The 13,873-nt window shown below is 30.5% G+C and overlaps 2 protein-coding genes across 3 annotated transcripts; one reads left to right on the plus strand and one right to left on the minus strand.

Annotated features, from left to right (window-relative positions):
• Positions 1-616: 616 nt before the first annotated feature.
• LOAG_16414 lies at positions 617-8,026 on the plus strand (the record flags this gene model as incomplete). Of its 2 annotated transcripts, XM_020449066.1 has the most annotated exons (6): positions 4,293-4,486; positions 5,266-5,348; positions 5,744-5,892; positions 6,259-6,382; positions 7,364-7,487; positions 7,862-8,026. In XM_020449066.1, the coding sequence occupies exons 1-5, from the start codon at positions 4,300-4,302 to the stop codon at positions 7,478-7,480; spliced, it is 660 nt and encodes a 219-aa protein (XP_020307526.1). In that variant the 5' UTR covers positions 4,293-4,299. The 2 variants fall into 2 exon arrangements, with proteins under 2 accessions (XP_020307525.1, XP_020307526.1); XM_020449067.1 differs by lacking the exons at positions 4,293-4,486; positions 7,862-8,026 and adding an exon at positions 617-700 and having other exon boundaries at positions 7,364-7,480.
• A 4,063-nt stretch (positions 8,027-12,089) lies between these two features.
• LOAG_07857 (hypothetical protein) lies at positions 12,090-12,774 on the minus strand (the record flags this gene model as incomplete). The annotated part of the gene is made up of 2 exons (XM_003143390.1): positions 12,090-12,343; positions 12,585-12,774. The coding sequence occupies 2 exons, from the start codon at positions 12,772-12,774 to the stop codon at positions 12,090-12,092; spliced, it is 444 nt and encodes a 147-aa protein (XP_003143438.1).
• Positions 12,775-13,873: the final 1,099 nt, after the last annotated feature.

The raw sequence follows: 13,873 nt of genomic DNA on the forward strand, positions 1-13,873 counted from the left end.
TCTCTCTCTCTCTCTCTCTCTCTCTCTCTCTCTCTCCTCTCTCTCTCTCTCTCTCTCTCTCTCTCTCTCTCTCTCTCTCTCTCTCTCTCTCTCTCTCTCTCTCTCTCTCTCTCTCTCTCTCTCTCTCTCTCTCTCTCTCTCTCTCTCTCTCTCTCTCTCTCTCTCTCTCTCTTCCCTTTGGTGCTTTTTACTATTTGCATGTTCGCGGCCAACTTGGTTGATATGTAATTTGTCACAATATCGTATTTTAATAAGAGTGGGTTTTTTCCGTGTGGTTTTATGTGAACGCTACGTGTGTTCACGTGGTTTTTTCACGTAGAAATGAGTTAAAGTAGAAGTAGATTAGTCTATTAAGTGAAGGCAGATATGCTGGCAACGTTACACTGTCATAATTCAGTGTCACTTTCACAGAACAGACCCCACTGAGTAAGCTTTAGTAAGTTATGGCCTCGCGACACCCACCCCCATTGATGAGAGTGATGCATGCAGCTGTGCATCGTGTAAGTGCATATTTTGCTCGATTTTTCTGGAAAAGTTGACATTCAACTTGTATATTATTAACGTTTTGATGAAATAATATTTTTCAGTCTGACATTTTTAAAATTGAATTTTTTTTTTTCAGATTAGTCCTTAGAGATATTTGATCTGATTAACTCACGACTACGAAGTACCAAACAAATGGCAACAGCTGGATTAGAAGGTATTTATTATGTCTAGTCTTATTTTTTATCCTCAAAGTTTCTCAATAAATTACCAAATTTTGTTGGCTTGATTATTTCATTGACTAACCTCGGAATTGTTTCTAGTCCTTACTGTTATGGATGAAATGTGATGTAATTTAAGGTATTCGTGCTATCATTTAATCATTATCTCATCAAATATGTTCTAAATTATAAGCAGTGGTGTAAAGAGTAAGTAAAAAAGCCACTACTGATAGATGGGAAAGTGAGGGAATTATTTCGCCATTCTGGAATTCTTGGGAATATGTCATCCTTGATTAATGCTTAGGAAATATGCTACTTTTCCAGCACTAAGAACATCGAAACTAATGTCATTTTGAGCAGCACATTACCGTAATGTAAAAGTGAATTACTTGTTAATTACTCAGGAGCATTCATATTACTTTAGTTTACTTGTGAAATGATCAGGTCGGCTGATAGAATCCACCATAATTCTTAGCTTTTTTTGTTGCCTTATATCAATATGATTAAAAATTCAGTGAACTGCGATCATTATTAATTGCACAGCTTAATGTTGTGCAGATTAGGCTAAGCAAGGCTTCCACGAAAGAAGTTTGTAACACAACTCGTCAAGCATTTATTTAATTTCACATGACGTTGCATTCAAAGATCGATATTAAAATACAGCAAAGTAAATGATGAATAAAAAAAGCAAATAATCGATAAAATCTAATGAGATATTAAAGTACTGATGGGATGGATTCTTTCTTTTAATTTTCTTTTGTAATTTCGGACCAAACTCAAAGTAATATCTGCTGACTTGTTTACTGCTTATTCTTTTTTATTGCATCACCATGGCGTTAGTTGGTTATACATATTCATTGCGCTATTATATTCTCTTTATATTACAATATTACTAAACTATGAATGTTGACATGTTTTTCGTAACAGACATTACAAATCCTTCTATGAGATGATTTAAATATATATTCAAAAAAATGGTCACTGGTTATAATAGGAAAATGTAGCGCTCAATAGAAATCAGCACAAAAATTCATCAAAAAGCAAATCACTACTTTATTTTTCGGCTACACTTTTGGGTTTTAGCGAATAGGACAAGATGACAAGTATATTTATCTGATAAATATACTTTAAATTTAGAGATAGGGCTGAATGGCAGAGTGAATCTTTTATTTGTTGCCAATAATCAGTCTGAGCTTGTAACAAAATCTAATTAGCTACTTTGTTACTCATGGGATTTTCCAGTTTGTTTTCACAATTTCCTCGTTTTCTTTTTCATCCTTCTGCAAACCACTCTGTGTCATTTTACTCCTCTCTTTTGTTCCTCTATTTTCCCGTTCTATTTCTTTTTTCCCTTTCTTTGGTCAAACAGTTCTAGTGGAAGTTGCACAGGAAATGTAGAACGCGATGAATTTATCACTGATCGATGAGTCCATCATTAAGTATTAACCAGTGATTGTCGCCTCTAGTCTTGGATAGAGGAGAGCAGTGATACCAGTTATCAAATTATTATTGCATTTGATTCATCCGTTTATCGCTTTAATTGGCCAATAATTAGCTGTATTGTTCTTTCTGGTCTAACTAAAGTTTCTCGAAGATGTCTGTCGTACTCTTCCGACTGTTCATTAACAATTACCACACTGGGTGAAACATTCGAAATGGATACCATCTGATTTCCGTTCAGTAATTTTACTGAAAGTCGAAAGCGTTAGATAATGATGGGATTTTTTCAGACACGAATATTTGCCTGAATAAAAAGCAAAATTGATATGACCCAAAAATTAAGATGGAAGAGGAAGAGATGAAAGGTAAAGAAGTATTTGGAATGAGAAATCGTCCTTATAATGATAATACATAAATTTGATTCATATGATTAGCCTTTATACGTATTGCTGCATTCCAGTGCATTTTATTTTGTAGGTACATATCTGTGCATAGAGTATATCAAACGAGAGAGGTTGAAAAGAGGAGGAAAAAGTCGGAGAGAGAGGACGTGTGGGATTGTCACACATTTTTCTCAGATTATTTCAGGTTTTTAGTATATTTAAGATCGGTATACGTATATATATTATATAATCATCTAAAGTTCGTACATAGCTTTTTAATTTTGGCATTATGTGAAATAAACACACATGTAGACAGCGCATCTAAATTTCTTCTTCATCCCTTCTTCGAATCATCGGTTTGCTTCCCTCTCTCATTTCTCATGTGTGAAAAGTTTTGGTTGGTTCTCTTTTCTTTCAGAATGAACTTAATACATCAATCGTTATTTCTAGTTAGCTATTTTTAACAAAGTAGGGTTAGGAAGAGCAAAATATGAAATAATTTCAATGAAAAAGCAAAAAAGATTTGGATTATTGATAGGCTTTGGGATACCGAATGTTTCATGTCGCATATATTTAAATTCATTTTCTGATAATGATGAAGAATGGTAATTGTAAGGTAATGTTACGAAACATGCTGAAACATTTTGTTTAGGAAGAAGCCTGAGATAAATATTGTTGCTTGGTAAATATTGCGTTATACTGCTGCTTCAGAAACTTTGATTCACTGTCCTGTTACTACTTATTGATTAGCAAAGATCGGTTGATTCGAACCACCCAAAACTTGGCTAATTAGTGCACTAGGTGAACTGATTTCATTAATCGTAATTGTTTGTTTTTCAGAATATCGGAGGTTTTATTCAATTTTACTTCATAAAATTACAGAGTTTCGGGTAGAGGAATGACTGCTTGGTCGAAATCAGACATTGGGTTCCATTTAGAGATTGCATTATTGATTAATAGTCATATTCTGTGTTCTCTCTTATATTTCTGTTCTTTTTTTCTTTTTTTTCTGAATGATTGATTTTTTTCCTGTCATTTTAATGTAATGTTATAAAGGGTGGATAGATGGTTGTTGCTGTATTTTGCATATCAATTATTTTTTATAAATGTGGAAATTCCTGTGATAAGCGATAATGAGGTTTTTTTTTCTCGACATTCTATGTGCTGCTTCAATTAATATTAAGATTATTAATCTTGCAGAGGAATTTGTCAGTGTTATTCTTGGGATAGTTAATTTCAAAAGAATGCTTCAGGATTTTTAGTTGTAGTAAAGGATAACATTTTTCGGAATTGGGGAAGCGCATAAATGTTATGACCATCAATGATCAGCTCGATCTTAATGTACTGTCCAGCGCTGTTCCAAATTTTTATTCTTGGATTTAATAGCAAAATCACGCTAAAAATTGTTAATACTCTATCTGGTTTTAGAATTCTGCCATGCAAGTAGTTGCGGATATTCGGAGTGCTAGCTTTTTCTTTCTTTTTTGTCTATCTTTTTTTATGGACCAAAATCTGACGTGTTTCCTTTGCTAGAGCGGAGTTTCTATGAATGTATATATAGCTGTCTTCTGTAAATTATCCAGTTCGGTTTATAGCATTAGGAAGAAGTAGAAAAGGTATTTGTTCACTTTACCAGAGACTGTAATCTCATACTAATGCAATTTTAGTCGTATCTTTGGAAAAGAAAAATGGGTTATTTTTATCGTCCGCAATTTGTTTGATTTCTGAAATACATTCAGTTCGGAACATTCATTTGCTAAGTGCATCAGGTAATGCCTCCCAAGAGGCCTCCTCCTCCTCAGGAGCGATCCGCAGCCCGAAAATCCAAAACAAGCACAGTAGTTACCCAGAAATCATCACCTTTGGGAAGGAAGAAAGATGCCAAAATGCAAGATGCTGTGGATAAATTTGCCGATGAATTGAACAGATCATCGGATGACGAGGACAATATTATCGAAGGTCGGTGGTCTAAATTAACCTTCATAAGTGTTAGACATATTCATCAATCAGGCCCACCTATCCATTGTTTTTACGCAGTTGCGCAGGTCTTAGATCTTTCTAAGTCAATTTTAGACACATTTATAGTAGTCTTAACTTCTACTGGTGAAAAAATTCCATGATGTGCTGTCTTCTTTTGCAGTTGCAAGACATTTTAATCCTTTGAATTTGTATTATCGTTGTTGCCACTGACCATTTGAAGTTCGTTCTTGTTGATTATTTAAATTAAATCACAGAGAATACAAAGGGTGGGATGGGTTGTAAATTATCCAAAAAATATCGTTTCTATTAGGTCTTATGCCTAATTATAGCTTTATATACGTAATTATTGATTATTTATTTCATCATACTTTACTGTTCTTTGTTAACCGGTTTTTTATTTCTTGATGGAGACTTAGGAAAAAATGGAAAAAAAGATGGCAATAAATTCGTTTAACGTTATCTTTAAATAAAATGAGTTTCTTTTTTCTCCATAAGATGATTTTAGAATTTTACCATCAGTCAGTGTATGCCCTGCAAATATTTGACCATTTAAAACGATGTGATCACAGTTAGCGACCACTTATATCCTGAATATTTTGAGTCTAATTCGGAACCCTTTACCTTCCTATATCCGGTATGAAGTCACAAAAAAATTGGAAAACACACTTCATATAGGCAAAATATTTGGTATCCCGGTCATGTTATTGATATATTTTGAAGATAATCTTGTTTCATACAACAGAAATGTAATTTTTCAGCTGGTGATGAACATTTCATTAATGGTTCTTCTATTGAACTTAGTGAAGTTGAAAAGGAATTGATCCGAGAAGAACTGAAGAAAGTACGTTCTTTTGCAATGAGGGAATTTTTACCTGAGTTTCAACGTAGTTGAATTCTCTGCCGTTGTTAACGTTTATTCATCATATAAGCTAGCCGTTATCATTTAAGGCTCTCAGATGTCAGTGCAAGTTAATGAATTTGTGTAATGTTTCTAGAGTATTCGTAAAGCTCCTTAGTTATGACGTAAAGCTCTCTAGTTATGACGTAAAGCTCCTTAGTTATGATGCAGAAGCTGGTTATCCTCAACATCTAACGTACAATTCGCCTTCTTTTAAGAAATATGATTTGAATATTTTTAGTTTTGTTTCAACTCTGCAGTCCATCTGCTCTCTAACTGAATTTTATTACCTAAATTTTAATGTTTTTTTCAGTATTCATAGGATTAGAAGTTTTCAGACTGAAGAAGAAATCAATACATTACGTCAAGTGCTGGTTGCACGTCAGAAGCACGCAAGTGATTTGAAACGAAAATTGGGCATTTCACCGTTTACTGAGTTTACTGCCGATATCAATCACTCATTGCAGCATGTCAAGGAATCGCAGGCGTAAGTGTTTGTTTGCATGGAATGAATTCTGAATTTTCAACATAGATGAAATCCAAAAGTAATGCTTATAACTGTTATAACTGACTTTTATTTGATGACGATTAATGTGTAATTCTTAATATTATAATCCATTTATGTTTCATGCTTCCTGCTTGTTTTCAAGCTATAGGATTTTTGGAATAGTGCGTCCTGAACTGGCATTTAATAACTCTAGACATGTATCTGTTCTAGCCAATGTTGAATCTATACATAATTTTTACCAGTCAGTCTAAGGCAGGTAGTTATTCACGAAGAAAGATATATGTGAAGTTTGTTTAAGAGATTTCATACAGTCTCTCATGGTTCGATAATTTCCGATTTTTTCAGGTACCAAAAGACATCGGAAGTGGTCGCAGGTACGGCAGACACTGTAAAGAGCAAATGGAACGATATGCGTAATTCATCACTGTTCAAATCATTCGAATCTAAACTAGGAACAGCATATACGAGTGTAAGATTTTATATATGTATATATTATGTTTTCTATATGTATATATATATTTTCTCTTCTTTAAATTAAATTTCAGTGACATTCTTTAATAGAAAAGTTCTTGGTAAAATTGCAATAACAACTACATGTTATTGCAATTGCAAAATTTTTTCTTGATCTTCCGGAAAAACATTAAGATACGCATTTTGAGATGTAAAAACCAAATAACCATCGTTCAGTCTTTTTCTTTTTTTTTTTCGTTTTCGAGCAATGTATTTGATAGATAACTGAAATTCTATGCATCGTTAATAATATTTGCCTAACCCTTTGTTTGATTTCGAATTAAGAATTTAGATTTTTTTTGAACACCGATTCAAGTATTCTGTAATTTAATTCCAATCCTAAATGCTTTTTTCGATTTGATCTTTTCTGAATTTGATTTCAAATCCTAATAATAAGCAGTCAGACCTTAACCTCCTATTTCCTTTAAATTAATCCATAGTTTGTTTTGTTATACAACTGCTCAAGGTCCCAGCAGTAATGGAAATGGAATAAAAAGTGGTAAGGTTTATTGGAAGTATCGGTTTTATGTCACTTTGTCCTTACTTATATTGCTTAATTTTCGTTTTGCTTAGCCTTAGGGGAATTTTTTCCAATCATCAATGAAAATGGAAGTCTAAGAAGCTTTTGTTTTCGAATTTCACGTCAGATTTGATTACGGGTGAAAAAAAAGATCAAGGATATATTATACACAAATGTGGTTACACTGGTTCTGCTTTTTTTAGTTGCGACTGCTTTGCTGAGCATCTAAACCGTTGCTACCTACAAAAAGACGTATGTGATACCACCTATGTCAAAATTAAAATGTAAAACGGGGCATTTTTCAAATGATTAATATACTATCTGTTAGATTCACAATATCATCTATCTTAAGGCATTAACAACTTATAAAGCTGTGATTTGGCTGCTAATTTGATTTTGATTATTTTATCAAGATTTTAGGCCAAAATGGCAGCATCCACAAGTATCGATCAAATTTCGGGCATGGCTAAATCATCATCTGGAGCATCCAGCCAAACTGATCCTACATCACCATCCAATGAAAAAGTGCAGCTGTAATGTTCAGGTTTGTTTTCTGCTTCATTTTCTTTTCTTTGTAACCAAATTTTTGCTTCGAAAAATATGGTGATTGGGAGGGAGGTTAAAATATCGTCTGCTTTTTAAGTGACATTTTGAGCTTACTGAAATTATAACAGAAAAAAAAATTATTTGTTAATTTTGTTTTGTAGCCATATTACTACGTACTTTTTGAGGAACTGAAATGTTTCTTGTGTCCAAAGAGATAAGAATTAAATATCATCGTTTTGGCTAAAAGAGAAAAGCTTTGTGTACAATCTTTCAGGTAAGATACTTGCACAAAAGTTGCCTTCAAAGAATTGGATTTGCAATCAACTAGAGAAAGAAAACTTTATTAATTTTACCCTTCGTTTCTTTTTTCAGGATATCCTGGTTCTGTCGCTTATATTTGGGTTGGCGAAATTCTCTCGTCCATCAGAAACAGCAATTCCAGTAAAAAATAACTTTCATAACACACAATATTATCTCTCTTAGAACAATACTTTGTATTGTGTGCCACTTCACAACTTTCCCTTTCTTTTTCTCCTCATTGTTTCCTCTTTAAACTTGTGTAATTATATTTTTATTCTATTTTTAAAAGTGTATTTTTCAATTCTTCCCCACTTCTCTTCGTTTTTGCTTATTCCTTTCTTTTCTCTTATATGACAAAAATTGTCTGTTTTTTAAATTTATTGTTTCCAGTGTTTCTAAAAATTATTTTTTATGATTTGGGATTATGACGTGCAAAGTATCAGCTAATAGCACCCTGTATCAAAAGTCGAGTGTTAGCACAATATAAATATGAAGCATGGAAAAATAATTCTGAATTTTTATTTCTTGAAGTATTTCATTTTAGTAATAGAAATAAATAATGATTTAGAAGAGGATTTTATCATAATTTTTGACTAGAAAAATTGGCTGGTCAAATCTATAAAAAACATTTGAGATCTACGCAATAATGTTGTGTTTCTCATATTCTTTCGACAAGATTCCTTTCCCATAGGTAGCCAAAGATACTCTTGGATAAGTAGCAAGCTAAACTATGTTTTTGTTTCTCTATACATATGTGTTGCAGAGTCATCTATGGAGATAACGTGGTTGACTAAAGCAGACCATTTACAAAATTCAAAAAAGTTGTACTTAAAATTCCTGTTTCTTGAGATAGGTTCTATTATTTGAGACAAGGGTTGAGGTGTTGTTCAAGGTAAATGTGTTGTGCAAGGTTTTCACGAAATTTTAACCAGTATAAGGTCATAAATATCGTGCCATAGAGGGAAAGGAGAGTAACTTACCGAATTTAAGTAAAAGAGAGAGAATAAGCCACTAATTTTAGTGGATAAAATAGTTAGTTTGATGTTTCTAAAATTTTCGGTTTAACGGTTATAAAATTCTTGACAAGTTCTTAATTATTCTTCCTGCAGTTTCCTGAATTTCAAACAAAAACAATAAGCGTGTATAAGTATTTGTCTCGTGAGGAGTTTAGATCATTATTCCATGAAAACTTCGCTACACATAAAGCTTTCCACTCTTTTCATAGGTGGATGTTCATTTTTTTTCTCGGAATTTTTTATATATCGCTTAATATTACTTGGCGCTTTAATAGAATGCTGTACTTTTTGTATGTGTTTTTTTTCTTTTCAAGGTTAAATAATAATGGTGAAGGTCAACACTGTATGCAGCTTATTCATTGTTCATTATGGCAACTCTTGATAAATATTGGGAAAAAATTTGCCGACAAATGTAGCAGGCTTAAGATGGGTAAAGTTATGGTTATTTAGAATCACAGCAAGTTGAAATTCGGGTGGAAAATTTTCAGATATTCAAGCTACAGGTACCATGTTTCGTCTGAGTTCTCAGAAAGTTATGATGGCTCAATTAAGTTACATCATGAGTCATGTAATTTCTTACTAATTGGTGAACTAAATTGAAATCAGTGATGTCGGAAGATCAAGTTTAAAGAGTGTTAATAGCTCGACAACTTTTGTGAATATCTCAATAACTCTTTGTTAAAAAGATTGGAATTTTAGAATTTTTTGTCCTGTTAATAGTTGAAATAGCAAACAAACTTTAATATTTATTCGTGCAAAAGTGCGGAACTTATCACGTTATGCGATGTGGAAGTTTTAGTCCATACAAATGTTTTTTATTTCTATTGTTTTCAGAATTATTCCTGAAATTAACACTTACCGTTAGACCTTTCTTGAATAGATTTCCAAATGAACAAATAAAATTATTTTTAGGATATCATTTAATCTTTAACAAAGTATTTCATCTTAAATTACCAACATTAGCAAAAATTTTAGATGAAGATATTTTAGAATATTATGTAGAATCATTGCAAACGCATTTCAGTAAACTTTTTCATCACCTTAAGTACCAGTTTGCTTCTGATTTTATACTGTCATCATTTGGTAATCCGTAAATTACCGCTATGTTACAAGAATTCATGCTAACCTATGATTCATCGGTTATTTAATTAACTTTAAAAATTTTCTCCTGGTTATTTCATTTCTTCATTGGTGCTATTCTTTCAGTTTCCGCTGATTTACCAACTCTTCGAATTTTCTTATTGTGAAAGTCAAAACCTGGTTCCGGCTTAAATTTGCAGCAAATAACCGAAGCAATCTGAAGGGTATATATTTAAAAGCCATTTAAAAATAGCAATTAATGAAACGATAAGAAGTTTTTCTAGTTGGAACAATATGAGATTTATTAGAAATTTCATTTTTACTACTGTGAAAAAGCAATTTTGAAATTGACTTGTACTGTATATAAATAATAGGAATTGATATTAACTGGTTGGAAATTAAAATGATAGAAATTGCTGCGTAGTGCTAGTATTATGATAATTAAGCTAACATTAATAGTAATAATAAAAACAACGGTAGCATATAGTGATAGCTGTTTCCAGCAATGATAGATTGAAAAAGTTTCAAGCATAAACAGTAATATGATTGATTTGTCGAATAAAAAATGAAACTCTGTAAAGTTTTTTTATAACCTTAATTGACTAACGAATGTTCGCATTATTTTCTATTATTTTACTTGAAATAATTAGTCAAATATATTTTTTAGTTTTTTTCTTTTAACTTTCCTTCATCTTATATTATTTATAAACTTTCATCTTTTAATTTACAACTCAATTATTCATAGCTTTTATTATAGCTAGAGCTTCTTTCATTTTGTAATGTAAACTAAATAACTGAATAATAGATCATAGTTTTCGGAATCTCCTCTATCAAAAATGTATCATGGAAAATTTCAGGATAGCTTACTTACTTCCTTTTTTACTTATTTACTTGCTTACTTTTCGATAAGCAAAATGATGATATGATAACCACCTGATCCGTTAGAAAACATATGCAATGGGAATTTCAACGATGAACATGCCAAAATATAAACGACTGGGTACAATTTCTCTTTTTTCTTTTTTTTTTTTTTTTTTTTGCATGTGAATAAATTTACATATTATTTATTATATGGGAAAAAATGCAAGATATTTTGTTTATTCGATTGATGGAATTGAAAGAAAGAAAAAAAAGTGAAAATGGCACAGAAGATGATGGCACATGATATATTACATGACAGTAATATATTTTCGAGTAAACTGATAAGGATGAAGTGATAAACAAAAGTGATTTCTCTTTGTAAAAGAGGAATCGTCCTACTTATTCATTTATCTAATATGTATACAATTGATATTATTGATCAAATTAAATAATCCCGATATATACCAGTATGAACTAATGAATAATAATCATTAGCAAAAATTACCTGCTTGAATTATCGATTTATAAATGTATCAAAAAGATTGTATGAAATGATCGCGATGAAAAATAATGAACTTTGGAACAACAAAAATTACTGAGTTTTTAATGATATTTGTTAACTTCACATGAAAACTTTGGATTTCATTTTTAATTCGTACTTTAGTTCAAGCAAACTTTTAATTACAGTAATGAGTTGTTGCTTTTCTATGAGTTATATTTAAACTTCCTGATCAAATATAAAAGAAAAAAAGGAAAAACTGGCAAATATGAGAATATTATGAGCTCAAATCTAATTTTTATCTAAATTTTAACAAATTTTGAAATCACTAAGGATAGGTAAGCTTTTCCTTAAATTATTGCTTAACAGACACAAATAAAGAATAATTTAACCTCAAATCATAATCTGACCTCTCTTAGATAAAGGAAGCAGAGCATTCATTGATGGTCTTATTGAATAAGATTGAACTTAGATGTGTAATCATAATACGATTAAGTAATTAATTGTTAAGGAATAATTTAACGGAAAGAATTTTTCAAAATGGTTAGATGTAAAGTAAATTTTTAAATGTACTACAATCATTCATAGAATGATAATCAGTTAATGATTTAGCATTTCCATTTGTCACCATATTTTCAGTTCAATTTAATGAGATTCAATAAACTTAAATAAAAGTAGTACATATCACACAGATCATATGATGTAATAAATATACATGAGAACATTTGGAGAAATAAAAAATAAAAAGAAATTAAGAACGAACCCGGCAGTAGTATCCCGTTTCTTTCGTTTTCTGCATAAGAATAAAAAAAAAAAAAAAAGCGAATATTTTTTTCGTCGATTTTTAAAATCTTTCCGGTGGTGAAAAAAACATTCCGGTAAAAACGTTATCCCGTCTAGTCAAATTGATTGTTGCTTCTTCACTTGGGATTGTTAAAGTTGAACTTGGTGGCGTAAGTGATAACATACTGTTGCTTTCACACTTCATCACTTTACAACATTGCTTATCAGCATGACAAGTGATAAAAGTTCTTAATGTATACAGTGATTTTGCTTGTAAAATTACCAATATTCCACCATAGATTAAACTTGTGATACCTGTAATATCTTAACATTAATTAATCAATAATGCTAACTTTTACCATTACAATTTCATTATGCATTATTTGAAGTAATTATCATGAATATTTTCTAACATTGTATTTAATTATAGTACGAAGAATTTTGGAAGACTTAAATCAATGAAAACTTTATATTTTCTCGTACCACAAAATTTCCAATTTTTTTTCTTTTTAAAATTTAAAAATTTCTACGACAACTGATTAAAAGATCAACTAACCGGCAGTTAATGTCGTATAAAAGCATGTCGATAAACGAAATTCAAGAATTGACATTGATCCGTCTGGTGACGGAAATCTTATTTGAAGATTTTTCGGCACAAAAATATAATAAACGAAATCGGCTGATAGAATTAAGATACCAACAATGACAACAAATTTGGCAAAATTATGTGGTACCAAGCATAACATTAAAATTTGAATAATCCAGCAGGCAAATGCTGTCCTGAAAATTTCCATAAAAATTTATTTTCCCTTTTTTTTTTTCTTGTAGGAAATAGTTATCCAACTAATGAGATGAACAATTTGGAGAAGAAGGATGATTGGCTAATTTAAATCGGAACCATCGTCATTTATTTGGCCAATTTAAACTGATATTATCGTTTCCAGTGTATTGGTCGCTTTTACTAAATGTCTAGTAGGCATTTATTGTTGGAAAATTATGAGAGAGAAAAAAGAAAAATTACTGTAACAGACCAAAGTTGTAAATCAAATACTGAAATTTGAAATGAAGTACATAATACATACCATATCCTTCCTGTTATTTTACTTGTTAAATTTTATAGTTTTAATCTTATTAAATTATTATTATTTATAGAAAATTGCCGCTAATTTCTCAATTTATACAATCATTTAAGTATTGATATGTACAACTGCAAAAGTGTATGATATCTTGTTTTAAATAATGTCATAAAAATTAAAAAACAGTTTATTGGTTGATTTTTTTTTGGATTTTGAAACATTAAATTATTTTCATATTTTTACAAAAGTTATCATATTATAATAATGAAAAAACTATCAGTTGAATTGAAATAAAATTAATAATTTATCCTTTCAATACTATGAACTTATAGGAGATAATTGGAAATTTTTTAAATAATCAAATAATTATCTCTCTTCTCCTTTTTCTCTTCCGATACATATAAAAGAACCCTTAAAATTAGGAAAAAAAAAAAATATTTTTGACTATGATAAAAGGATAGTACTATTAATTAAAATATGCAATCTAAAATGAAATTATTATTAAATCTAAAATCTAAAATGAAATTATTATTAAATCTAAAATCTAAAATGAAATTATTATTAAATCTAAAATCTAAAATGAAATTATTATTAAATCTAAAATCTAAAATGAAATTATTTTTTGCTCAAATTATTAAATATATTAATGAAATGCTTAAATAATCAACTCATAATCAATTTATCTGTTAAAGTGATATCGAATGATTTTATTTTCTGCTAAAGTGACTTAAGTTTGAGTGACGAATGATTTTATTTCAACTTTCCTTTT

Source organism: Loa loa (genome assembly GCF_000183805.2).
Source record: "Loa loa unplaced genomic scaffold supercont3.2, whole genome shotgun sequence".
NCBI lineage: Eukaryota > Metazoa > Nematoda > Chromadorea > Rhabditida > Onchocercidae > Loa > Loa loa.